Source organism: Rhinolophus ferrumequinum, chromosome 6 (assembly GCF_004115265.2).
Source record: "Rhinolophus ferrumequinum isolate MPI-CBG mRhiFer1 chromosome 6, mRhiFer1_v1.p, whole genome shotgun sequence".
NCBI lineage: Eukaryota > Metazoa > Chordata > Mammalia > Chiroptera > Rhinolophidae > Rhinolophus > Rhinolophus ferrumequinum.
Genome location: NC_046289.1, coordinates 2,814,901 through 2,840,077, shown reverse-complemented (window position 1 = coordinate 2,840,077; position 25,177 = coordinate 2,814,901). Strand labels below are relative to the sequence as shown.

Genomic DNA, 25,177 nt, shown 5'->3' with positions numbered 1-25,177 from the left:
TTACTGTAGACTAAGGCTTCTCCCACCAAGCCCCTCACCGCAGCCCCATGTCTGTCAGAGCCCGAATCCTAATCCTGCTCCAGCAGGACTCAGGGAGCAGGTTCCAGCCTGTTCTTTCTCACCTAAAAGTAATATGAAAGCTGATAAAGTTTATACATGCTTTTAATTCCCACTAAGAAAGCTAATATTACTTTGCAAGAGTGAATGCAGTTGTCTAAAAGAATGCAAGAGATGGTGTGCTGATGTCAGGTGGGTCCTTCCATCTTACGTAGTAGATGGAAAGCTGACTTGGCAGGAGCACAGACACGTTAAGCCCCCACACACCCGGTCCCCAGTGTTTCCACCCCAGGTCATTTCGTTTCTTAATTTCCTGCTGCACAGATAATATAACAGGATACTCTTGACTGTAGAAAGCAGATTTCATTTTCCACACATTAAAAACGTTCAGACCTTTGCCTCAGTAAATTCCCTCCTTTGAAATTCACATATTCTGCAAATACAAAGGCCATTTTGTGTTATTTCAGCATCCAAAGCTTGTCGATAATAAGATGAAAGTGTAGGCCCTTGTGATGGTGTGTGTCCACCCGGCTGCCCACAAAGACACTAGGCGCACATGCGTCTCACAGGCTGGAACCCAAGACACGCCTGAAGTCAGCGTGTGTCCAGGCTCAAGAATTCTTAAAGTGTGATCTGTTTAATAGACATCTGTTGCTCTTGTGTGTGATCTGTAGTGAAACTTTTTTCATTTGCAAGCTGCATACAGTGCTCAAAATCATTCTGGGCACATTGAACATGTACACTCTTGTAAAAAAACACAAGTTCATCAGAAAGCGATGGAAGTAGAATCGTGTTCTTTTTCACCCACCTGTTTCTTGAGGCTAATCAAATTTTGTTACGTGGTCTGGTGGGAACTCTCTTCTTCCCTGGTAGGCCAGGATGGGGGCTCCCAGGATACCAGACAGGGGCTGCTGGCACGCACCCCCAGGCTCACCTGTCCTCTCCAGAGAGTGGGCAGCCCCTTGAGTTTCCAAAGGAAAGCTGGTTCTGGAAGTGCTCCTGGCAGCAAGCGGCCACTGTCGCCTGGGAGTAGCATCCCAGAGCAGACTGCCTCTCCTGTACATGTTGTCGCACTCAGTCGGTTATTGGTCAGATCACAGGTCGTTCCAGGTGAAAAGGAAATCCAGCGCATCGCTCTGCTTCCAGAAATAATGCCTTTTCCACGACATTGAATAGTCACCTCAGTTGTGTTCCTCAGCTCACACCTTAATGTGTTTCTCCTACAAAGTTCCATTTGTCAAATGGCAAGGAACCGTGGTACAGTAGGTACTCAGTAAGTGTCTAGTGAGTTATTGTGAGCAAAAAGAAGGAGGAAAATCATTAAATGGTGCATTTTTAAAAATAATTCCTTGTAAAGACAATTGTGTTGTAAATTTTTATGTCACATCAGAACTAGGAGTACTTTCTTTTTTATAAATTTTGGAGTTTTATAAAGTGTAACACAAAAGATCACCCCGAAGCCTGAATGCCAAAAGAATCAAAACAGAATTGTTCTGTTATAAATGGGTGTTGCTTGAAGGCCACTGTGGTTCTTAATATGGTGATAATTAGAAGCCGGCCTGCTAAGCAGTGAGCTGGCGTCATTTGCGGGGCTGGAAATGACTCGTAGTAGAAACCACCAGCCAGCCTGCCAGTGCTGACCGACAGTGGGGTGAGTTCCACAGCGGCCCTGACTCCTGGGGCCACGGGGCAGTTTCAGGCTGAACAACTGCTGTAAAACAACAGGTTTCAGCTGTATAATCAGGTGTGTACATATGACCTAGCATGTACTCACGTGTAAATGCCTGCTCTGGATTGCTGCTGTTTCAGACTTAGATAGCTGATTCATTTGCACTGAGTCAAATCTGACATCTTGGGTGGACAATATTTATTGGTACCATGCTTCCCCAAAAATAAGACCTAGCTGGACAATCAGCTCTAATGCATCTTTTGGAGCAAAAATTAATATAAGACCCGGTCTTATAGTAAAATAAGACCGGGTCTTTAATATTATAATATAATACAATATAATGTAATACCAGGCATAATATAATACAGTACAATACAATAATACTGGGTATAATATAATATATAATATAATTCTGGGTATAATATAATACTGGGTATTGATTTTTGCCCCAAAAGTCACATTAGAGCTGATTGTCTGGCTAGGTCTTATTTTCGGGGAAACACAGTATGATTGTGGTAGGAAATGTGGAAACTATAGGAATATGATAAAGGCTGCCCAGCAGAAACTCTACCTGCCTGACTTGGGCAAGGAACGTAACTCCAACACCCACAAATCAGGAAGCCACTGCTGGCGAACTGAACGTGCCTCGTGGACCGCAGACACTGTCATGGTGGGGTCCTGGCTAGGGCCACCCTGCCGCACACCCACCGGGCCATAGTGAAGTCCCCACAGCAGCCCCAGGGCTGGGGGTGGTTGTGCCGCTGGTTTGTGATGAGGGCTCCCAGGGTTTGGTAACAGCCCAAGGTCATGCGCACAGAGGCCAGTGTGGCCCAAGCCCAGGTCTCACCGAAGCCCTATGGCGTGAGCTGAGGACATCGGCTTATTTCATGTCTCTTTTTTATTTATTTTAGCACAGCTAAAAGCACTGTGTATATATATATATATATATATATATATATATACACACACACACACACACACACACACACACAATGTATGTATGTGTGTATAAATACATGTGAATAGTCAATTAATTTGAGAAAGAAACATATTGTATTATGTGTATATGTGGCCAACAGTTTTAAAACTGGCCATTTCTACACTAAAACATGTACATGAACGAACCATATAAGCTCTGTGTTTGTCCATTGGTCCTGTTCTCTCCAAACTTTCCTGCCTTTATTTTTTTAAAGAACTGACTCTTAACTTGAAACAGTGGTTAATCAGAGTGAGTAGGTCACATAAATTAAAATTGTCATTCTAAAGTATATAAAATTAGTCCTATTTCTCAAATTATTTTTTTTTAAATGTAGTAATTGACTGAATCACACTGTTCCTCCTACAAGGCAAAAAGCACCACCTTATTCTGTTGCTTTGCAATGGGGTCGAAAAAACAGAATCTTAATTTCACGGATGTCGGGGCACCAGGGACCTCATGCTGTGTGTTGTTTCTTCTGTAGGTGGTCATGGCGCTTCTCAAATACTGGCCAAAGACTCACAGTCCAAAAGAAGTAATGTTCTTAAATGAGTTGGAAGAGATTTTAGACGTGATTGAACCATCAGAATTTGTCAAGATCATGGAGCCGCTCTTCCGGCAGCTGGCCAAGTGTGTCTCCAGCCCGCACTTCCAGGTACAGTGGGGGTGGGGGGGGCTGCTGCGGAGCTCCTGTGGGGGTGACACGTTTCTGGGTGTGGTGGTCATATTGTGCTTCTCGTGTAATTTGAAGGTAGACTTCAAGTTTTTACTTTAATTGGAATACGAAATAAAATGCTAAGGCTTTAATTCTATAAAAGATACTTTAGTATCTTGTCTCCATCACTGAAAACATTTCTCAGTAAGAGTAATTAAAAATGGCTGCTCTGTAAAATTGTCTTTATGTTCAGTGAGCTCCCAATTTCCCACAACTGACTGAGTAATCGGTATTTACAGATACTATGGCGATAAAACGTTCAGCTCTGCGTTCTCTCCCTCCATAAGGCTCTTTGTTTCTGACATCGTATAAATTCGTCTCCCTTCACCCTTTAAAAAAAATTAATAGTCCTGATTTTTGTCTCTATGAAATTCCTGTTTGAGACAGTGCCTCGGTCAAGTCACTTTCCACCTTCTTTTCCCAATTCCTTCTTAAACCCTCAAGCCTCTTTTAAAGGTTGTCCCCAGTGGCTCTGTGCAGCCCGCCCACCTCCATTTGACGCACTGGCCACCCACCCTTCTGTCTCGTTGAGCAGGTATTTGTTGTAACTCATCATGAACAGGGCAAAAGTCTAGGCATGAATGAGCAGAGCCTCATGGTCTTCTGGGAGTTGGTGACTCAGCAGAGGAGGGAAGGGATGTCAGCACAGCCCCCCAGTGTGACACATGTAGATGTCGCCAACAGTTTCAGAACCGTGCCCCCCTGCTGCCCGGCTGTTAGTCCTCAGCCAGCCGCCAGCTGGCATCTCACGCCCTCTCCTCCCTGGGGTCCCTCCTCAGGGACGCGCAGGGACGCGCTCCATGAGCACCCGTCTTGGTTGGAGCCACATTCCCCACGCTCACACCAGCGCACCCCGTTCCCCTCCCCTGCTTCCCACATAAGTCATCACTTCTAATAAATTAGGTCATTCACCCACCGTTTGTCTCCTCCCCTGGAATGTGAGCTCCTCGAGGGCAAGGACTCTGCCTCACCTGGTTCCCTGATGAGTCCCCAGGTGCAGACAACACGCCGTACGTGGTGTACGGCTGATGGGTGGGCCATAAACCTGTGTCCTCAGCATCTAGCCCAGAGTCTCCCATGAACGTGAATAAGTGACCGTGTTCTTGGTGTACAGGAAATCACCTGCCTCGTATGGAAGGCTCTTCAGGGTTACAGTCTGGAGCAGGGGTGTCCAAACTGCAGCCCGCGGGCCAACTGCGGCCCGTGATCCATTTTTTATTGGCCCGCAGCAAATTCCCAAAATATATTTAGTTTACTTAAATAAACCAGGTGAGGCAATACGTACTTCACCTCGAGTGAGTGGCCCGGCTGTTTGTGTATTTTACCGCAGATGGCCCTTGGTGAAAAATGTTGAAAAAAGTTTGGACACTCCTGCTCTAGATTATTTAGAATTTGTAGAAATAGAAATTTTCTAATCCAGTGTAACTCATTAGCCTTTTCACAGGAGTAGTAGGAAGGCGATTTGCTAAATGTTTTTAATCACGATCACAGACAAGGCTGTGCCCTTCCCATCTTCCAGGTGGCAGAGCGAGCCCTGTATTACTGGAATAACGAATACATTATGAGTTTAATCAGCGACAATGCAGCAAAGATCCTGCCCATCATGTTTCCGTCCTTGTACCGCAACTCAAAGAGCCACTGGAACAAGTAAGGACTGGCTGCCGTCAGACCCACATGGATTAAATGCATGTTCTGCTCAGACCGCACATCAGTTAGGATTGAAACCCAAGTCTGAAATGCCACTTAAAAACGAGCTGTTGATTTCTTTGTGGACTTGTAGTTAAGTACACGTGTGGGTTGTATCTGGGGATTTTGATTTGCCACCTGACCCCCGTTTTAAGCCCAGACAGAGGTGCGTCCCTGGCGGGGTCAGTAACAGTGTCTTCCAGGCCTGTCATTAAGTTCCCTCCAGAGGAGCTGAAGGTCCCTGCAAAGCTCATGGGGCTCGGCCCTTGCAGGAGTGCGGTGGCCACCCCATTCTTGGGAGGCCCCCAGTCCTGCTGTCACACACCCTGCTGAGCCCTACTGTGTGACCAGCAACCACCCCACTGTGCTCACTGCCTGGAGAGCAGGTGGTCTAAACACAGCCTAAGGAATGCAGTGCATTTGCCTGTGCTCCTCTCCTGTCCGCTTACAAAATGAGGCTGAGTAGACGGGTTACTCAGCGCTGGTTGCCCGAGACCTTGACATTGACACAGGTGCCATCTCAGCGTGGAATATGGAGCTGGGACTCGGGTCATTTACATGAATGTGGTGTCAGGGTTTTACGTCATCTTCTTTCTTTTCTTTCCCTTCTATAGTGCAGTCTTACGTCAGAATTTAGAGCAGGAAGAGCAGAGCTAGGATATCTCATCCTGCCCCTTGTTTGCAGGCAGGAAAACGGGACTGGCAGGAGCAGCCCTACCTGCCAAGGGAGCTGGTAGCGGTTCCCTGGCCGCAGCATCTGCCCACGCGCCCCACCTCGGTCCTGGGGCACGTTCTTGCCCCGCTGCCGACTAGGTCTGTCTCGGCCAGTTTCCTCCTCTGAAGAGTAGAGGAAACGTTGGCACCCACCTGAGAGTTTGATGACTGGTCAGGATAGTGTTACTACACAGCCTGCCTCACTCCCTGGCGCCTCACAGATGCTGTGTTTTCTACAAACTGAAGGCAAGAGCCTCCACCAGCAACATGATTACCACTCACTCTGCTGCGATGGTCGCTCTGAACCCACAGCGTCCCCAGGTGTGCCTGCACCCAGAGCGCTCTGCTTTGCAGGGACCTTCCCCTGGTCGTAAGGGAAAGTTAAGGAGTTGTGGGCACGAGTCGTGTCCAGTCAGTGTTGGCCGGCAGTGGTGGCTGGAACCGTCAAACGGTCCTCTGGTCACTGTTAACGTGTCCACTTTCAACAGCCTCTTCTTTGTAGCATCTGTTTTTTTATGGCGCTCAGCAGGCGATGACCAAGGCCTGGGGTTTGGCCAGTTCCTGTGTGTGATCGAGCAGGATTCCTGCCCAGTGCAAAGAAATAAATGTTTTTTTTAAGTGTTATCTAAATATGATTTTGAGTTGTAAAGTGAATTAAAAAGTAGTTACAATTTGAGAGTTTAGTGTTTGGTTTTGGGTTTTGGTTTAACTACTGTGTTGTTTCTGCTCACAATTCCATGGGTTGACTGGGCCCTGCCGAGCTCGCTGGGGGTCACTTATGTGACTGCACATATGGCAGCTGGAACTGGAGTCCATCCCCCCACAGGCTCCACTGGACACTGAGCAACTGGGCCCCTTCCTGGGTGTCAGAGCCCAAGTTTGACTAAGCTGCACTATGGTGGTTTTTCTTTCTTTTTTTTGTTTTATCCATCAACATTTTTACTTTTATTAGTTTCAGGTGTAGAAAGCTACGTGATAATTAGACATTTACACCCCTCACAAAGTGATAACCCCTCCCCATAGTGATTTCTTTTCTTTTCTACCTACCAAAGCTCTATTTTAGCATTATTACAATTAATTTTTCTGTCCTCAATGAATAAGATTGAAAGGAAACTGATATTTATAGAAAATAAAATGTTTCCGTAATGTTCTCTATATAATATAATTAACTTTGTCTCAATTGTATTTTTTCCACTTTCACCATTTTTTATGTGTTTTCCGAGTCAGCTGGCTTTTGCCCCTGTGAGCAGGGACAGTGAGCTGGAGGACCTGAGGCATTTAAGCGAGAGCAGCAGGATGAGGAGTTGCTGACTTCAAGAAAATAAACAATGAATCAAAAGTAGCAGCATTTTTATTTTAAAGCTCAGGGAACTTGTGAAATGTGGGACGATTGAAATCACCTGATACATTTGGAATGGAACTAGATTGTGGGCGAGGAAAAGGGGGAGATGGGTAAAAAAGATCAAGTATTCTGAGTTTCAACACGAAGTTTTATTCGTAGGACAATTCATGGCTTGATATACAACGCACTGAAACTCTTCATGGAGATGAACCAAAAACTATTCGATGATTGCACCCAACAGTTTAAAGCAGAGAAACTGAAGTAAGTTGCTCCTTTCGAAAGTTACTCTTTCAAGGATGTTTTTCCTTAATCTCTAATAACTTCTCCATCGGTTTATCCTAAAGTGTTAGTCTTCACTTTAAAGCGAAATCAAACCTTTTGTACTTGGAAAGCAAATAAAAACTTTGTTAAAATAACTGATTTTCCAAGAACACGTATTTAAAGTTAGGTATTTTCTCCATTATGCTACTAGTCTAATCGTTTTTCCAAAAAGTGCATGTGTGGTCAAGAATTCAACTTTCAAAATTTTTGCTTTTCTCCAGGGACACTCAAAGGCTGTATGTGTAATTTTTCACATTTATAAGACTGGAATTTGAATTATATTCTATAAGGTTTATATGATAGAGTAAAATCTTCATCTCAACCAGCTATGTTCTAATTTGGTTAACACGGGCGTTTTCTGGAGTGTTGCCTGTGTCCTTCGTAGAAGTGGGGCCCTCCTCTCAAGCTGTGAGGTCTTCAGAACCCACATCTGGCCAGGGACAGTGTAAGTGGCATGGTGCTCTGTCCCTAGGCTGTGTGAATAATTATGTGATTAATTAGTTATTGAAATCACATCTTCAGAGTCAAGTATATAAACTGTTGGCAGATTTTATTCTTTGCTTGTCACTTGAAGCTAAGGTAGATAAACTTGAAGGACTATAATTCAAATTACAGTACATATAACTAACTGTCATGTTCATTCTTTACACAGTATATTGACATATATGCCCGGCCCTGTCTTAGGTTCTGGCAACACAGCAGTGAATAAAACAAAAATCCCTGCCTTTATGGGGTTTATATTCTGAGTAGTATGGAAAGAAAAAGACAGCAAAATACAAATAAGTGAGATAGAGTGTGTGTGAGATGATGGTAAAGCAAGAAGGGACACGGGGACACACAGAGGGTTTCCTGACCCTTCAGCCACCTGGTCCATTCTTACCTCAGCTGAACGGAGTGTTCAGATATGAAATATAAAACCATTGGGCTTTCCTAATGGCAAATCTCTCTCCTAGGATATCATAGCTTTCTGAAAAGGACCTTAAAGGTCATGTAGTACATTTTCTGGATTTACGAAAAAAGTTGGATACAGGTCAAGTGGTTGACTTAAGGTCATGTGACTCATGAGCACGGGGATCAGACTAGAACCCAGGTCTCCTGGCACTGAAGATTGTTCCTTCTTCATGGGTCAGTGTTGGGCCGTCTGCTCTTTTCACCTGGCTCCCTTTACACTGTGGTATCTGGTCTCACTGTTCATGGATAGATCAGCTTCTCATCAAAAGGATATATATTCTGTGAGGAAGCAACTAAACGGGATGGATGGAGGCATAAGAAATGCTGTACAAGTGTTTTTAAGAACTTAGATTCTTAGACATGTTAAAATGTTAGCACATTTTTTCACCTTTTCCTCTAAGTCTTGGTGGGTTTTTGTTTTGTTTTTCATTTTGTTTTTTGTGTACATGCATTGTGGTCCCCTTGGTGAAGTATAGGGGACTGAGACCAGAAAGTAACAGGAAACAGGATTGTGTTGCTGCCCGTTCAGTGCTTTCCCCTTTACCCATTTCTTAAATTTGATTCATCTCTCTAATACCAATGACATTTTACTGTTTTTCAGAGAGAAGCTAAAAATGAAAGAACGAGAAGAAGCATGGGTTAAAATAGAAAATCTAGCCAAAGCAAACCCCCAGGTACTAAAAAAGAGAGTAACATGAAAACATCTAGGGTGTTACTTGAATGTTTTTATAAGATAGGCTTGTGGCTTCGTCATGGGAGGGGAGGGAAATCATGTTCACTAACATTGTATATGAAAATATCTGCAATAAAAATAATTTTCAACTTTTGTACAAAGTTATTTTGCCCCAAAAAGTTTTTACCACAGAATTGACATTTTTTTCTGCTGCTTCTTAAATGAGATGTGAAGCTTATGAATATACTGTGGTAAAAAGAAAATCAGGCTCTAGCCTGTGTTTGGGGCCAAGAGGGTGGTTTGCTTTCTCCTGTGATTGTCATAGATGCTGTAGCTCACACTGTATTTCCTCTTTCTAATATCAAAGTTTAAAAGAAATTAGATTTGAAAGAGATTAAACGTAAACTTTATGTCCTCTTTCCTAACATTAGGTTTCTGTAGGTTGAGCCTTTTATCGTTAAAAATGGACTGACTTGTGCCATGTTAGCAACTAACCCTTCCTCCCGTCCTAGCAGGAGGGTCCACCGCGCCGGCAGGGGCGCAAGGCCATGTCTTCCAGAGTGGCCAGCCGTCGAAGCATGTCCTATGTGACATTAACTGTTGGTTTGGCTCCCAGGGTGGCCGGGGTGTGTGTGGGATTTGTTTGGGTTGTGGTCTTTTGGTGCTATGTCCGCTTGTCCCTGTGACTGGAGCATTGTCACTGCAGACAGTCCTCCTGGTGCTGATTGCCTGTCTGGTTATCATGGTGTCACTTACTGGAAATCATTTGTGTGGAAATCTTTGCCACACTAAGAATTCTCAGGCTTTTCCCAGCTCCCCAGAAAATAAAAGATTTTACTTTACGAGGAGAATTACTCAGCTCACCCCAAACTCCTAACAGGTTCAGTAAGGTGAACAGGATAATAAACCATCTATTTCCTTTGATGAGAGGTTGAGATAAAGAATTATTATCTAAGGTGATGTGTAGCTTTTTCACTCTCTCTGACATTTAATAAAAAGTGATGCATGAATACCAAGTTAAAACCATGTATTATCTGTATAATAACATATTGATTTGTATTCCCTTTGCTAAAATTACAATGAGGAGACTGAACCCACAGAAAAACTGAGTGTCCTTGATTCCACCTAAAACGAATAACCAGCAGTTTTCTAACAATATTTATTCCATGCTCTTACATAGAAATGCAAGTTTAAGATTACTGAGAAACTGTATAGTACTTAATTTAGGCAGATAGCTATGGGTACCTACATTAAAGAATAGAATTTATGTTGAAACTAAGGTTAAAATACTGGCATTTGTTCTGAAGCAGAGTGGAACCGTAAACCTGGGCAGGAGTAGAGGACGGGCCCTGCCTGACAGGCCCCCACAAAGGGCGTCAGACAAAGGTCCCAGCCAGGATTGTCAAGGACCCCGTCACAACACCCGTGAAAAACCCATAGGTGCCTACAAGTCAGAGGGTCTGATTGGATTTATTTTACCTAGCATGTGGAGACAACCTCATGAAGAATTGCATAAAGCTCTTTCACTCCAAATGGAAAATTGCTGGGTGCCTTTGAACATGCGTGTCCTTGTTCGGGGCTGTGCCGTAACAGTTCTCCTCCTGAAATTACATGGCTCTCATTTCCCCTTTTCCGAACTTTTCCTGAGTTTGCTTTCATCACATTGTTATTCCTTCTGGCTGTCATCCTCCCACATGTCTTGGTGACAGCATCAGTGCTGCCGGTTTGCCTGCTCAGGTGCGCTACCCTGTGGTGACCTGTAACCTCCGACCTGAGTGCTGTCCTTCCTGCCTCCTCATCTGTGTGTTGAAGCCACATGTGACTGACCCCAGCACCATTGTGTGCATGCTCCCGTCCCCCGTGCAGTGCCTCCCGAAGGGAAAATACTTCATGCGCTGTTCCTTGGGGCTGGCGTTAGGGCCTCGGTACTCGCTTTGCCTTCCTCTCGAGAGAACATCTTTCTGAGTTCTAATCGCTGCTGCCATTTACAACAACAACAAGAAAAAGTGAATGATTTTGTGGGTCATACAATTTGTCTTTTATTTCTGCAACAAAAGTAGTTGGGTTCTTGAAGGTAGGTTCTCCATCTCGCATCTGCCTTCCGGAGAATTGATTTGATTCTGCCTTTTTGAAGGTGGGTCTGTAGTAGTTGACTGTCCGCTGCTGTGCACCCAGCAGCCTCCCGGGTGCTTACCCTGCTGTTTTCCCAAACCAGGTGTCTCACCTGCTCACAGACGTGAGTGCGTGCCCCACGCAGGCCTTTTGGGACTTGGGAAAGGTGGGGTGCCCTCAAGGTCTCGGTCTTGTTTGTTCCCTCAGTGTGGCAGCTTCATTTGGGGTTTTTTAATGTCGCACACAATTTAATTTTTTTAAATCATGAAATAGTGAAGATTTCTAACATAAATGTATTTCTTCTAATCCGCCAAAAGAGGCCATGTAACATTTTACTACTCATTTCTCCCTGACTTTCGTGGGACTCATGTGAAATGAAGGCCAGGACTTGTGGGAACGCCGAGTGTGGCTGTGGTATGACGTCAGGGCTTGTGCAGCCTCCAGGCGATGCCGCAGGGGCCCACGGCCCGGGCCTGGCTGCCTTTCCTGTGAGAGATGAGCTTCCTGGGGGATGCGTGTTCCTTTACCGTGTTAGGAACTTTCACCTTGACGGAGGTTTCCATTCCTAGTGAGCACTCTGTCCTGCTCTGTGACCTTGATCTTGCTGTGAACGATTTGTCGCATCTTGTTTGTTCACTTGCCTCTGCCCTGCGAGGCCTCCGAGCCCGCAGCGCTCCAAGCACCTGTCGGTGGGTTCCGGGGAAAGCACACCATTCTTGCTCAGAGTAGCCAGAAGCTGAAATATTGGTTAAGAAACAGTTCCTTTGCCACCGCCTGAGTGGCGTCGTTACTTGTGCTTCTGTCTAGCCCACCCGGTTGTGAGCTCAAGAACGAGGCACTGCGCCATGTCCCCATCTCCCCTGTGCCAAGCAGGCCACCACTTCACTGGCCAGAGGGCACCAGCTGTGTGTCCCGAATCATGAAACTTTCTGGGGTACAAAGATGAGAACAAGACAGCCCCCCGCTTCAAGGAGCTTACAAGCCCTGAGGGGAGGCAGATGGAAGCAGGAACAGTTCAGTTCAGACGGTCAGACTGTAAGATACACTTGCATGACGATGGCGAGAGGCCGGGTCATGCCTTTAAAGAGAGACAGGTAACGAAATAATTCCAGTGGGATGGCCACAGTCCCAAGTATCCCCAGGACCTCAGCCCAGCAGGGGGCACCTCCTGGAGTCTTGATTCCGGGGACTTCACCAGTCTGCATTCCGGGGAAGGGGTTCAAGGCGGAGCAGGAAAACCAAGTCGTTCAGGACAGGTGGACGGTGGACTACAGAGGAGGGGCTGTGGTCCCCCTGGGACAGAGCTGGAGAGGGAGCAGAAGTGGGCGTTCTCTCCCCGGAAGCGTGTGCAGGGGTATCACGAAGAATGAAGTGGCCTGGTCAGACTTGCAGTTCAGAAAGCTCTTTCTGGCCGCAGTTGGTCACTCAGGAGGGGCTCTGCTGGGCAAGGCAGAGGGGACCTGGGTACCCACTGGTTTGAAGAAGCGGAGCCGAGGGTGTGGCTCCAGCGAGTGGGCGGTGTTTTCAAGGACTGCATCTGAGGGATGTGGGACGCACAGGTGAACGAGGCGTGGTCAAGGACAGGTGTGGGGAGGTCCCACCGGAAGTGAGACGGGGCAAGGACTGTCGTGGAGAGATGGCCAGGAGGTAGGGGAAGCGGAAGAGTCCAGAAAGGAAAGGCTTCAGGGATGATGGTGTTCAGGCCACGGAGAGATCCAGGAGGATAAAAACTGAAAAATGGCTTAGCAACCAAGAGACGGCAACACCAACAGTCTGGTGCTGGCAGTCCCATCACAGATGTGAGAACTGAGAGCCAGTGGTGGTGAGCTAAGGGGTGGGGATGAGAAATAGGGGGCACTAAGAATTGAGCTGCTTTACCTGGAAGATCACCTGGTGGGAGGAAGGTGGTGAATGAGACAGGAGGACCGGGTCCCCAACCCAGTGGACAGGGGACCCTCCCACTAAGGCAGAAAGGATAACAGGTGGGGTTGGGTGAGTCAGTTGGCAGAGTGGAGGACATGTGACGGAAGAGTGCCGGATGTGAATCCCAACTGCCCCCCCACTGGCCCTGGGAAGGCACCTGACCTCAGTCCTCCCATCAGTGCAATGGGCCCATGGGAGCCACTTCATGGGTCTGCTGTAAGACCTGTGAAGCACTTGAAATAGCTCCAGGCTCACTGCAGACACACGTTGTTTTCCTTCCCCTTGGCCTCACCCTTGCAGAGAAAACAGACAGGAACGCAAGCAATAATCAGATTGTTTTGTGTCAGCTCATTTAATTTGTCCACAGCTCACACCGGAGCCTGGCTTGCCCCAGAGCCCAGGGAGAGTGGGAGGTGGAGAGGGTGCCGGCAAGAGGCCTTTGGGGACCCGGGACCCCACTGACAGGATATCCTGGACTTGGCAGGCTTACTGGTCCTTCCCCGCAGTGCCACCTCAGGGTGGCAGTTGTGTAGTTTGTGTGGAGAGCAAAGACGCAAAGGGTGTACACAAGGGGTGTGTTCCATGAGGGGGTTTAAGCAAGTTAGGAAATGGTAAAGGAGCAAGGAAGGAAGATATGAGAGGAAAGGGAGGAGGGCCACGAGGTTAGCAGGTGGTGTGCAAAAGTACGGAAGTTAGAGGCGGCGGCTTCAGTGTGAGACAGGTCTCGTGACCAACTCAGGGCATGTGTCGTGTTGCTCACGTGACGTCAGGACTCCAAAGGCTGCAAGGCGGGTGTCGCCACCAGGGACTGGGGCGGGTCTGCAAGTGACCACTGGAGCCAGCTCTGTTGTCCCCACCACATGTGACCAAAACTGTAAGAGAATACACAGCGTTCCTGTGTTCAGAAGACTGGCAGGGCCCAGGGCACCGCAGGTGTAGACAGCTCGGCAGCAGAGGGCCTGGGGAACGGGGGTCGGTAGGAAGTTGTACCCCCCAGCCTACCCCCCCAGGCGGAGACCCTGGAGTCGCCCCGAGCGAGCGCTAACAGAGTGACTCCACACTTTGCATTGCAGTACACATTGTGTAGTCAAGCGAGCATCGCAAGCTTCCCGGTTGCAATGGAGACAGATGGGCCCTTATTGGAAGATGTGCTGATGCTGAGAAAGACAGTGAATGAAGAGGCTCGCCAGGTAAACATGCACAGGGCTCCGCTGGGTGCGCTTGTTGCAGGTTTGCTGCAGAGATGCTGCCACTGCAGTGGGTGGTGCGCTGGCCAGCAGTGCCTTCCATGTTCGCTAAAGCGGAACTTGGTCAGCTCACAATTAGCATTTTATCCGCACTGGTCGAATTACTACTAGACACAAACTTGAAGGATTAAGTATGTGCCTGAGATTTGTCCCTTCGCTTATCTTAACAGCAGTATCCCCACCCTTAAGTGTCTTTAAATGTGAACTTGAGCAAAAAAGCAAAAGCTTCGCAGTAATGTCTTGTGCTCTCTTTTCCCTCTCCTTCCCTCCGACTTCTGCTCTGGCCCAGCGGGTCCCCGTTAGTCCCCCATCCCAGTTACTGCCAAGCCCCAGGCCCAGACGGCAGGGCCAACAGAGCCATGTCCCCTCCCAAGGATGCATGGCCTGCAGGGCCTGTCCCAGGGCACGGGCTCTGGTGGGCATTCCCGTGGGCTGGGGCTCTGTCGGGTCCACCTCATGTAGTACCCACGCTGCAGTGCTTTTGTTTCCACTGTGGCAGAAATGCATACTTAGATCACCACTGGTCCAAAGTCAGACCCATCGCTAAACTGCAGATCTGTCCAAAGGGGCTTAGGAGGCGGTGTCCTCGATTCCTGCCTGTGTGCGAGGGCCTTTCCCTTGCTATTTCTCTGAGCACGCCTCCCGCTTCAGTTTGTGACAACTAGTGTGGTCCAAACTGGAGGGGGGACACAGGCCTTCTGACTTTGAGATTTGAATCCCCTTCGAAAATTTTTAAAGACACCCAGCACTAAAATTCTGACGTAAAAAAGTTAAGAGTGGCTAAAATTATACTGTATGCAGATGGTTCAGAAATGCTAGTGTCACTCGGAGCTCAACTAAACAGAGAGGGGTGTTTTTAATTCAAGTGAGTTGTATTCCCCACCTGGTCAGACAGGATCAGGCCTACGATCTAGACCATCCAGACTGCACTGTCTACACGGCAGCCACAAGCCACACGGCTACTGGGTACGTGAAACACAGCCACTGAACTATGCTGTCCGTCTAAAGCTCGGGAATTCCCAGGCTTCAAAGGAAAAAAAGAATAAAAAACATCTCATTCGTAGTCTTTTATTATTTATTATATGTTTAAATGATAATATTTTGGATATGTTTTGGGTTAAATAAAACATCAAAATTAATTTCACCTGTTTTTTAATGTGGCTACTAGAAAATGTGGAATTCCATATGTTGATGGAATTATTGTTCAATCGGACAGCACTGGTCTAGACTCCTTTCTCATAATGCTGACCACGGTCATGCCTCTTCCTGCCCAGCCGGCTCCTGGCCTTACGTTAAAATAAAAAGACGAATGTATGCTTCTTTTAGTTCATCAAAGCTTGAAAATACTAAAAATGCAGTGGAAAAGCTCAGTATATTCCTACTGAACATCAGTAACTCATTTTTTACTTAATCTAGTTGAATTCCATCATTTCCTTACAGTTATTACGAGGTGTGATGGAAAAGGACGGTGAATGTTTAAATTTTTTAAACATTTATTACAGTAAAAGACATTGCCATTAATTCCCCTCAAAATACTCCCCTCGCTTCAAACACATTTATCCCATCGTTCTTGCCACTTTCTGAAGCAGTTCTGGAAGTCCTCTTTTGTGAGTGGTGTCTTTACTTCATCCTCCATCGTGATAATGCTCTGTGTCATATTGCTTCTGGTACGGCAATTTCTGTCAAAAACATTACGGTGTGCCCTCATCCACCTTATTCACTGGATCTGGCACCATGTGATTTCTGGCTCTTCCCCACAGTCAAAATGATTCAGGACATCGAGGCAGCCACGACAGCACAACTAAAGACACTCACGAAAGAGGACTTCCAAAACTGCTTCAGAAAGTGGCAACAACGATGGGATAAGTGTGTGTGACGCGAGGGAGAGTATTTTGAGGGGAAGTAAAGGCATGGCAATGTGTCCTTTTTTTGTTTTTTAAGGAGGGCGCAGCTTACAGTGGCCCATGCAGGGATTGAACTGGCAACCTTGGCGTTGTTAGCACCACGCTCTGACCAACTGAGCTAACCGGCCACCCCGGCAATGCGTCTTTTACTGTCATAAGTTTTTTTTATTTAAACATTCACCGTATTTTCCTACCATTTTAATCAATGAAATAGATTTAATAAAAAACATAAAAGTTGTTATATTTTTGTCTATTTATGGAGTGTTAATTTTCCTACTTGATTTTTTTTTTTTTAACTTGGAAAGGAATTGGAGGTCACCTTTTTGATTACCAGTTTGATTCTGTGGCTTAAAGTGTGCTCAAGACATGAGAGCTAACCTCATTACCTGCAGACATTCAGAGGGGATCAAAGTCAGTGTCTCCCCTTCCTTCCCCCCAGTAAGCCTGCCTGTGAATTTGTCACCACATGGTAGTTTTTAAGTCACCTTGGCCATACAAAGTTGAAAAGGAAATTGATGGTTTATAAGCCAGTTCTTCCACGTTAACTACGTTAGGGTTGGAGGATTTTTCTTTTTGGTACATCTTTTAACTTGATCATTAAAGCTAGGAAAAGAATAAACTATGTCCAAAATGTAGTGAACATATTACATAATTATGTAATTTATGGACAGATTTATGACTTAGGGCCTCCTCTGTAGGAGATGGGGGACTTGATCATGAACACAAACCAACGCAGCGTTCAATCTCATCTTGAGTAAAACTGCCTTTGAAAGTCAGCGTTAGTGTTTACGTGGCAGCCAGTGGCCCTCCATCCAGTGCCTTAGAAAAGGGTGTGTCTCCTTCCTGGGAGCAGCACTCCACACGCAGTGGGAAGGCAGGCAGCTCTGAGCTCACACACTTGTTTAGTACAAATAACCGGTATGTAGAATGTTTCGTGGAGACCTCTTATGACATGTTTGTTTTTATGACTCTTGAAATTAGATTATAGAAGGGAGTTTTTTGTGTGATTGACCTTCTTACAGAGATTATCCCCCACTCTTACCTTTAGATTTCTGTGGATCGCATCCCAGGGTTGGAAGACTCAATGCCATTAAGACATCAGTTCTCCCCAAATTAACGCGATCTCAGTCAGAATCCCAGCAGGCGTTTTTTGTGTTTTTTTTTTAAGAAATTGACAAGCTGATTCTAAAATTTATATGAAAACACATAGGACGTAGAATAGCCAAAACAACTCCAAAAAAGAGTAAAGTTGGAAGAGTAACACTCCCCAATTTCAAGACTTATTATAAATGTCTATGGATCACTTGAATATGCCCCCCTCATCTCAACCTATCTAGATGGAGATAGTTACAGTGCAGTCTCTTAGGTATAATATTCAATATGATAGACTCCTTAATTTGAAACTATTTGGAATCATGTTCCCGAAATTCTCAAAAACACTGTTGTCAAAGCAAAGAGAAGATACTGAGATACAGGGAAAATGTATGTGCATAATTTGGAGACCCAATTGACATAAGCTATAGCTAAAAATTAAACCTTTAATATGTTCAATGCCCTTTTATTTTCAGCTAATTTTGTTTTTCCAAAATAATTCCACTTTAAAATGATTCAAATGTGGGCTGAGGACGGGACACGTGTGAGGTAAATAGTAGTATTGCAGGAGGAAAGGGGAGAGGGGCTCTAATGGCAGCGGAATGTAGCTGGTTGGTATTTCATGGAGGAATTCCACTGTATATTTACCTGTGAGAACCATAATTTGGATTTCTTTTGGGAAGCTTGTATCACCCTCTATGTAACATCCAAAGAAAACTAGTAAGTTTCATGTGAATGACATTTATACCAGAGACATTTAAAATGTTTACAATTCTCATTTTTAACAGTCAGTCGGGAGAAAAGCAGTGTCAACCGTGCAAATAAGGAAGGTGTAGAAAGACGAAAGGTGGGAAGTGAGGGTCTTCATTATTCAATCTGTAGAGTATATTTAAGGCTTTTATATGTAAGAAAAGAATTGACAGGCTAATGTTGTGTACATGAAGTATTTTCCCGTCATTCCAGCTTGTGATGGTGAAGACCAAGGAATCTGGTCCCTTAAGAAATGTGGATGAGTTCTCTCCTATATTAAGTAGTAAAAACACACACAATTATGTCCGTCCAACCCCTGAAATGCTTTTACCATTTACTGTATAAAAATTCGGCCTCTTAGATCTGCCGTTATGCTGCAGAACCGAGGCCGTTTCTCTCTGGCTTGCATCCCCACAGCAGAAACGTCACAGTCACGGCTTTCCATCTGTCTGTCTGCTCTGTTCCGTGTGTCTGGTCTAATCCTCCCACTGCCAGCATGTTCACCAGCATACCCCCTCTACCATGCGTTACTCACTTAGGGTCACCGTCTGCATGTGTCATGCTCCCCTGTCTCCTGTGTTTGTCCCCCATGTGATCTGTGACATTTTCCTCCTCTTTACACACCAACTTAAAATGCCTCCACAGGAAGGCTGAGATGCGCCCATCACACTTGCTGTCCTTTCAGAAGCTCGGGGTCGTGTTGGTTTCCCAATTTGCATCTGTTGGTTCCGGTTCCCAGGTTTTTGCTGTTACCTTTTTCAATGAAAAGTTTCTTTTCAGAACGCCTCTCTCAGCAGTCACAAACTACCTCAAGTATCTAAACGTCTTGGTTTTGTTTGGCTTCGTTTTGTTTTGTTTTACAGTTCGACCTGGAGCAGAAGTAAAACTCAGGGTAGAATTTCCCTCTGAGTTTGTCTTGGGTCGAAGGCAAAGCCACTTCACAAACAGAAGCACTCTAACAAGTGCTGTGAGTGTGACAGGCTCGTGTGTCTGTCAGTCAGTCTCCTGCTGTGCCTGCTTTTCCTGAAGCCAGCTTATACCAGTGAGGGGGAGGGGGTCAGAATTCCTGCCTTGACCACAAGTGAATATTAATATTCAAATAACATCCCGAGAAATAATCTTAAAATGATGTCACACAAAATTCTTTCTAAACCTTGACATTATTGCTGTTTCCATAGATAAATTTGCCAAGAACCCTAAGAAATAAATATTGGCTCTGCAAAAATGCGAACTTTTCACAGGTGACTTCCACAGGTCCTTGAATTTTTCATTAAAGCAAAGAAAAGTATACGTTACAGATTATACTGAAGTTAGAGATCTGAAAACTACGCTAAGTTGTTCCAATTCTGTTCTTTCTGTTGTCAAATGATTGGCTTAAAACAAATTTTCTCTGGTAGACGTTCATCACAAAGTAGCTTATTCTTTGTAAACACTCTCCTTTTTGATGGAGACACTAAACTGAAGGGAAGACGTGGTACTTACTGGTTAAGGTTTCTCATTGACAGGCCTCCATATACACATGGTGTTTGGACGGCTTGTTGCCTTGTTTCAGAAATACTGCTATTAATGCAGCGGCCCTCCTTCAAAAATGATTTGTTGCACTGTTATTTGTGGAAATGGGTGCTTTTGGTGTGTAAATGCCACCTATCACGCTCCCCTTTCTCAGCAGACACAGTTCCCCCAATCCTCGTGCAAAAATGGGGTTCGTTTAATTTTTCTTTAAGTAAAACCAAAATGTCCTAAACTTAAGGAAGATAATGGGATGGAGGAGGGAGTCTTTTATTTCTTACCGTTAATATTAGGAAATTTTACGTAAATAATTAAATACAGTATAAGTTCTAGATGGTCTTTCCCCCATGTGACCCATTTAATACCTCTTAAAGTATCTTTTTTCAAATGTGATCCAAGTTTGAGACCTTCTATTGGCTTTAAATTCAGTTTATGCTTTTCTTCCTTTTTCGTTACCTCCAAAAGAAATTTCGACTTGGTGAAATGCTTCTGTAGTGGCCGCAGCCCTAGGATAGCTTTGCAGTTTTATGAAATAAGAGACTAGCAGTGGGATTGACTAAAACTGGTGAATTTGCAAAATAGAAGTACTGAGTACTCTGCAAAACTACACATTATGGAAGACCAAAACGCACCATTGTCCACACAGCCCTTCACTAGGCTGAGGTCATTTTTAGCAGACGTGACGTTTTTGGTGAATTGGCACCAGAAGGAAGACGATGCCCCATGGCCTGTGCCTTAGAACTCACAGGGGGCCGTAGGATGTGTGCTGCTTCCTGCCACCCCCAGTCCTCTGACCGATCATGCAGCCATGCGCTCGCTCTCAGAGCTTAGTTCATAGTCAACCCCACTGCGTTTTTACTTCCAGGCCCAGAAAGACCTGAAGAAGGAGCGGCCTATGGTGCGCCGCAAGTCCGAGCTGCCTCAGGACCTCCTCACCAAGAACGCCTTGGAGGCTCACTGCAGAGCCGACCAGCTGCTGTCCCAGGACGGGCGCTAGCCCCGCCGCCAGCCCGCGCCAGCTCTTCTGGATTCTGTAGAAAACACATACTTTCCGTGCCATACAAATCAGTTACACTCAAAGTCAGAGTTTTCTTCGACCCCGTCCTATAGGCAATAACGTACTTCCACCTCAGCTGAGATTAGGAGTTCAAACAATGGTGACCCTCAGATCGGGGCAGAGCTGGGGGCTGCCGATGGCGTCCCCATCACGTCGTCGTCGACCCCGGCACCGTCCCAGATAAGACAACTTCCCCAAATCAGAGCTAAGGAAAGCACCCTGGTCGTCAGCTTCATGTTCTACCCAAATGGAATTCAGGATCGTTTAAAATAGGTTCTAGGATAATACCAATGTTTTCAAATCAATGGAACACTTTCAAAAAGTATTACAGATTTTATAAGACTTTACAACCTTAGAAATTGTTTCCACATGATTGTTAATGCCAGCAGTTTTTTTTTTTTTTATCTCATTGAAATGGTTCTTTGCTGTCATTGTTCTAACACAGCTTACTGGGAAACGTGACATGACAATCCTCCCTCAGCCACTGCTTTTTCCTAAGGTATTTCCTCACTCTGAATGACGACATGTCCCCCATGTCGGACTTCTTTCATGTATTTGTAAAGCCATATTTCCCAGTCTATGGTCCAGCACCAGGACTCCAGGAGTAAGCTCATAGGAGAAATTTATTTTCCAAAAAGCTTTCTCTGTCTACCTTGACTGGAAGTGGAATTTTTAAGTAATGTGTTCATTTTGGGGTTTGCAGAGTTTTTTTCTCTATTTACGCATTGTTGCCCTTAAACAAGGCTCTTGGATTAATAGAATTAGAGTCTCCAAGAATTCCACACTTGGTAGAAAGCTACAATGAGCACATTTTGAGTGAAGACAGTTCGTGGCCTAATGCAAACTGCAGCTGTCTTTGGGCAGACGTTAACAAAAACACCACCATCGGCACCGGGCTCTGGTGTGACACTGGCTTAGTGCTGTCACGTGTTTCTAGGAGCTTACAGGAAGCAACAATGAGCGAGACTTCAACTGAGTCTTTTTATGTTGAAAAGAGCACACATTCTAAACACCCCATAAGGAAAATGCAGTGTCTAAGTTTTCATCAAATGCTGCTATATATTTCAGACTTCCTTGCATGTATTGAGCTTTTTGTTGTTGATGGAATAGCACGAGGAGAAAAATCTTTAAACTTAGTGCTTTGTCTGTTCTTTATTTCTCTCAGGGTGGCCAGTATCTTGACTTATTTATCCTGCTTGAAAGCTGTTTGAGACGTGTACTGCTGTTCTAAACAAGTGATTCTAGTTCCTTTTGTCTCCAGCATAAGATGATATAACTTGATGTTAAATGTCTTGATGCATAAAAGGTAAAATGTGGCTTCTTTTAGGATCTATTTTTTAATCGAGGTCTCGGGTATCCATTCAAATGTTGTGAAAAGCAGACATCGTCCCCTGTGTGGCTGGGTGCCTGCTGCTGCCCGTTGGTTCCACGTAAATCCCTGACAGTGTTTATTTCCTGTGTCTTGGAGGAAAATCATTTGGGGGGAGGGGATTTCTTGAGTGAAGAGCAAACATTAAATTCAGAGAATACCCCAGCCGAAAGTGAAAGGCCCACTTTGTGAGCAGAAACATGTCCTGAGAAACTTGACAAGTACCTATCTATTTTACCATTATGAAACTTACCATTTAAAAAAAGTTTAGATGCCTTCTCCTTTTGAGGGAAAAAGGGTGCTTTTTATTGTACAAAGCAGCGTCTTACGTATTTTGATATACCATTGTTTGAACTTCTGTCTTTAGCTGATAGATGCTCTGATATCCTTGATTTAGGATGTTCAGTATGTTTGTGAGCGCTTTCTGGAAGACTTTTGTCCTAGGGAAAAAGCTAAACATCAATGTGTGGGTGATTGTGTGAAGCTCACCGTATAAGAACATCTTTTTGTCTAGGTTTTATTTCTGCTCTTTATTGAAGACAAACATTCACCAAAAAAGGAGGGGGGGAGTTTTGAGATAAACTAATTTTCTTTGACAAGAGTATTACTTAATATTTTGGCCTATTAAAGTTTTCCTAGTTAGTACTCAGATTCCCTGTGCTAATTGTTCAGCTTATATATTATTATATAGATACATTGTTTATTCTGTACCAAACTGATCTCAAAAGTACTACATTGAAAATAAACTGGTGACTGTTTTTCTTCATAAAGTTCTGCGTTTGGCATCTTCACTCTTTCCAAAATGTATCTGTACATCAGAAATGTCACTATTCCGAGTGTCTTTTTAGTGTGGCTTTAGTATGGCTTCCTTTTAATATTGTACATACATTGTATCTTTGTTTTATGGTAATAAGTAATAAAAATGTAGACTTCATATTTTGTACAAAATGTCCTATGTACAGAATAAAAAAGTTCATAGAAACAGCAAAAATAGGTAAGTGGCACAATTATTTTTCTTTAGAAAAATATCTGTAACTTTATGCTTTAGTGAAATGTTAAGTACCTACATATTTTTTAACATTTTGTAACTCAAAACTTTTTGTTTTGACATTGTTTATGGAGAGAAACTTCATACACTTGCCATTTAATATGCTCTTTTATCTAATTTTAAAAAACTCTAAAAATGGTGTATTATATGGACTAAATAAAGAAATGTGAATTTTATTGCTCATCATGAAACTAAATTTAGTCCTGCTGTTGGGCAAGCCGGTTCTGACCATTATCCAGTTACTATTAGGGTCCGGCAGCCACGTCAGGGACACTGCCTGGAAGCTGGCAGCAGGGGTCCCTCACTCAGCTCACGGCTGGCTGCCCACTGGGCTGTCGACTGCATTCAGGTCTTTCCACCGCTTTGCGTGAGCTCATTCCCCACTTCTCTAAAAGAAAAGTAGAGGGGACTTGTTATCAACAGCCTCTCCTTTTCTGAGTAGGCAACTATGAGTCGGAATACAGTTTATGAAAATGGAATTATTTGAGCCCTAACCATCATGTTGAGAATGATTCTTGAAGTTAACGTCTTGAAAATAGAGTAGAATCACTGAGAATATGAATTTGGGATCTTAGTGGATCCATCCCCTTCTTATTGCAGCTCATTATCCTCACCGATGCTGTTACTGAAACGTCAGCAAGAGTAGGCCTAGAATAAAGTTATTTCGTCAAGTCATGGCAATAACCTCACCTCCCCGTGGTTGTGTGTGATCAGCATTGTGGTGGGTGGGTTGTGACCTGCGCTCCTTAATTTCCTTTGCTGTCAAATGGCTCTGTGACTCCCTTCTCATGGAAGAGGCCCTAGGACCTTCCCGAGTATCTGGCCAGGGCATCAGGTAACCTTACGGGGTGTTTTGGAGAAGCACGCACTCCCCACGCCCACCTGGGAGCAGGTACACTGGTGAGGGATGCTTTAAATCTGGCACAGCTACTGAAACTCTATCCTCAGTCTACAGTTCCTGTCTCCCACCTTGAAACTACAGGAAGCTGTAGTGTTCAGTAATGTCCTCTGGTGCAAGAATTCTCGAGAGAACTTACTGAATAGAGGCATGCTATGATTTAAGTCTAGCATCGTGCTGCACTTTTTTCAAGGTGAAAAGAGGCCTAAAAGTAAAATTGAACTGGCTTTGTGTCTCCGCCCATGAGAACTGGTCTGCCACCATCAACAGTAACCATGACAGTAAGTGATAACTTCCCACCACCTTTATGCCACAGGCTGTTATAGGTGCCTCACTCACCTGTGTTAATTAATTCCCACAACCCACCAAAATATTTACTACTGTTACCCTCACTGACAAATAAGGAAACTGAGGCACAACAAGGTTAAGTCACTTGCCCAAGGTCACACAGGTACTGAATGGAGCCAAGTACTGAATGGAGCCAAGTAGTGTGGCCCTGGAGTCCAAGTCCCTCACACTATGTTACAGTGTAGAAACAGAACATTTTCGGGGAAGCCACTTGAACACATGATGGGGTCCCAGGATCACTGGAGAAACACCGTGGGACCTACAAGTTTGAGGGATGAACACAGGTGAGAGCTTCTGACCGTGCACTGCTAGAGCCAGAAGAACTTCAGAAACCATCTAGTCCAGTGGCCTGAACCCCCACTTCAGAAGCTATTGTTTCATGTAAATTTACACTTAATGTAGGCAGATTTCTACAAGATGTATTTTGGAGACAGAAATGAAAATAATGAAGTTACCAAACCTAAGAGAGATCGGCCTTAGACTGACTTCTCATATTGCAATTTAGTGCCAGGTCCTAAGATCCTGCTTTGCCCTCCACAGAGCCCTCCCATTTATGGATGAAGCAGCTAATACCCAGTGCGTGTTGGCAGACCCACAATCAGAGCTCCAGTGCCCAGGTCCCCAGAATGTGCCCAGCGGTGACCAGTGCAGAAACATGAAGGCTTGACATCGCTCTCTCTCTGCCTTGCCATGTTGTTCAAAAATTTTAAGAGAACAAACTAAAAGTTTCCAACCCTCTGTACCCTCCCTCCATCACTAGCCAGCCATCCACTCCCACTCCCCAGAGGCAACCGGTTACAAACTTGTGTATTTTCC

The 25,177-nt window shown here is 44.9% G+C and overlaps 1 protein-coding gene and 1 non-coding gene across 6 annotated transcripts in view; one reads left to right on the top strand and one right to left on the bottom strand.

Moving 5' to 3' along the window:
* Window positions 1-23,001, top strand: part of PPP2R5C (protein phosphatase 2 regulatory subunit B'gamma) — a 138,432-nt gene extending 115,431 nt beyond the window's left edge. For 3 of the 5 annotated variants that reach the window (XM_033109536.1, XM_033109534.1, XM_033109537.1), the window contains 6 exons: window positions 3,187-3,357; window positions 4,937-5,064; window positions 7,319-7,420; window positions 9,033-9,105; window positions 14,213-14,329; window positions 20,507-23,001. In XM_033109536.1, coding sequence (XP_032965427.1) covers window positions 3,187-3,357; window positions 4,937-5,064; window positions 7,319-7,420; window positions 9,033-9,105; window positions 14,213-14,329; window positions 20,507-20,638 — 723 coding nt within the window. In that variant the 3' untranslated portion in view covers window positions 20,639-23,001. The remainder of the gene's footprint in view (window positions 1-3,186; window positions 3,358-4,936; window positions 5,065-7,318; window positions 7,421-9,032; window positions 9,106-14,212; window positions 14,330-20,506) is intronic. The other 2 variants (XM_033109535.1, XM_033109538.1) reach the window with 1 other exon arrangement.
* TRNAV-AAC (transfer RNA valine (anticodon AAC)) lies at window positions 16,345-16,418 on the bottom strand. The gene has a single exon. It is a non-coding gene; the product is annotated as a tRNA-Val (tRNA).
* Window positions 23,002-25,177: the final 2,176 nt, after the last annotated feature.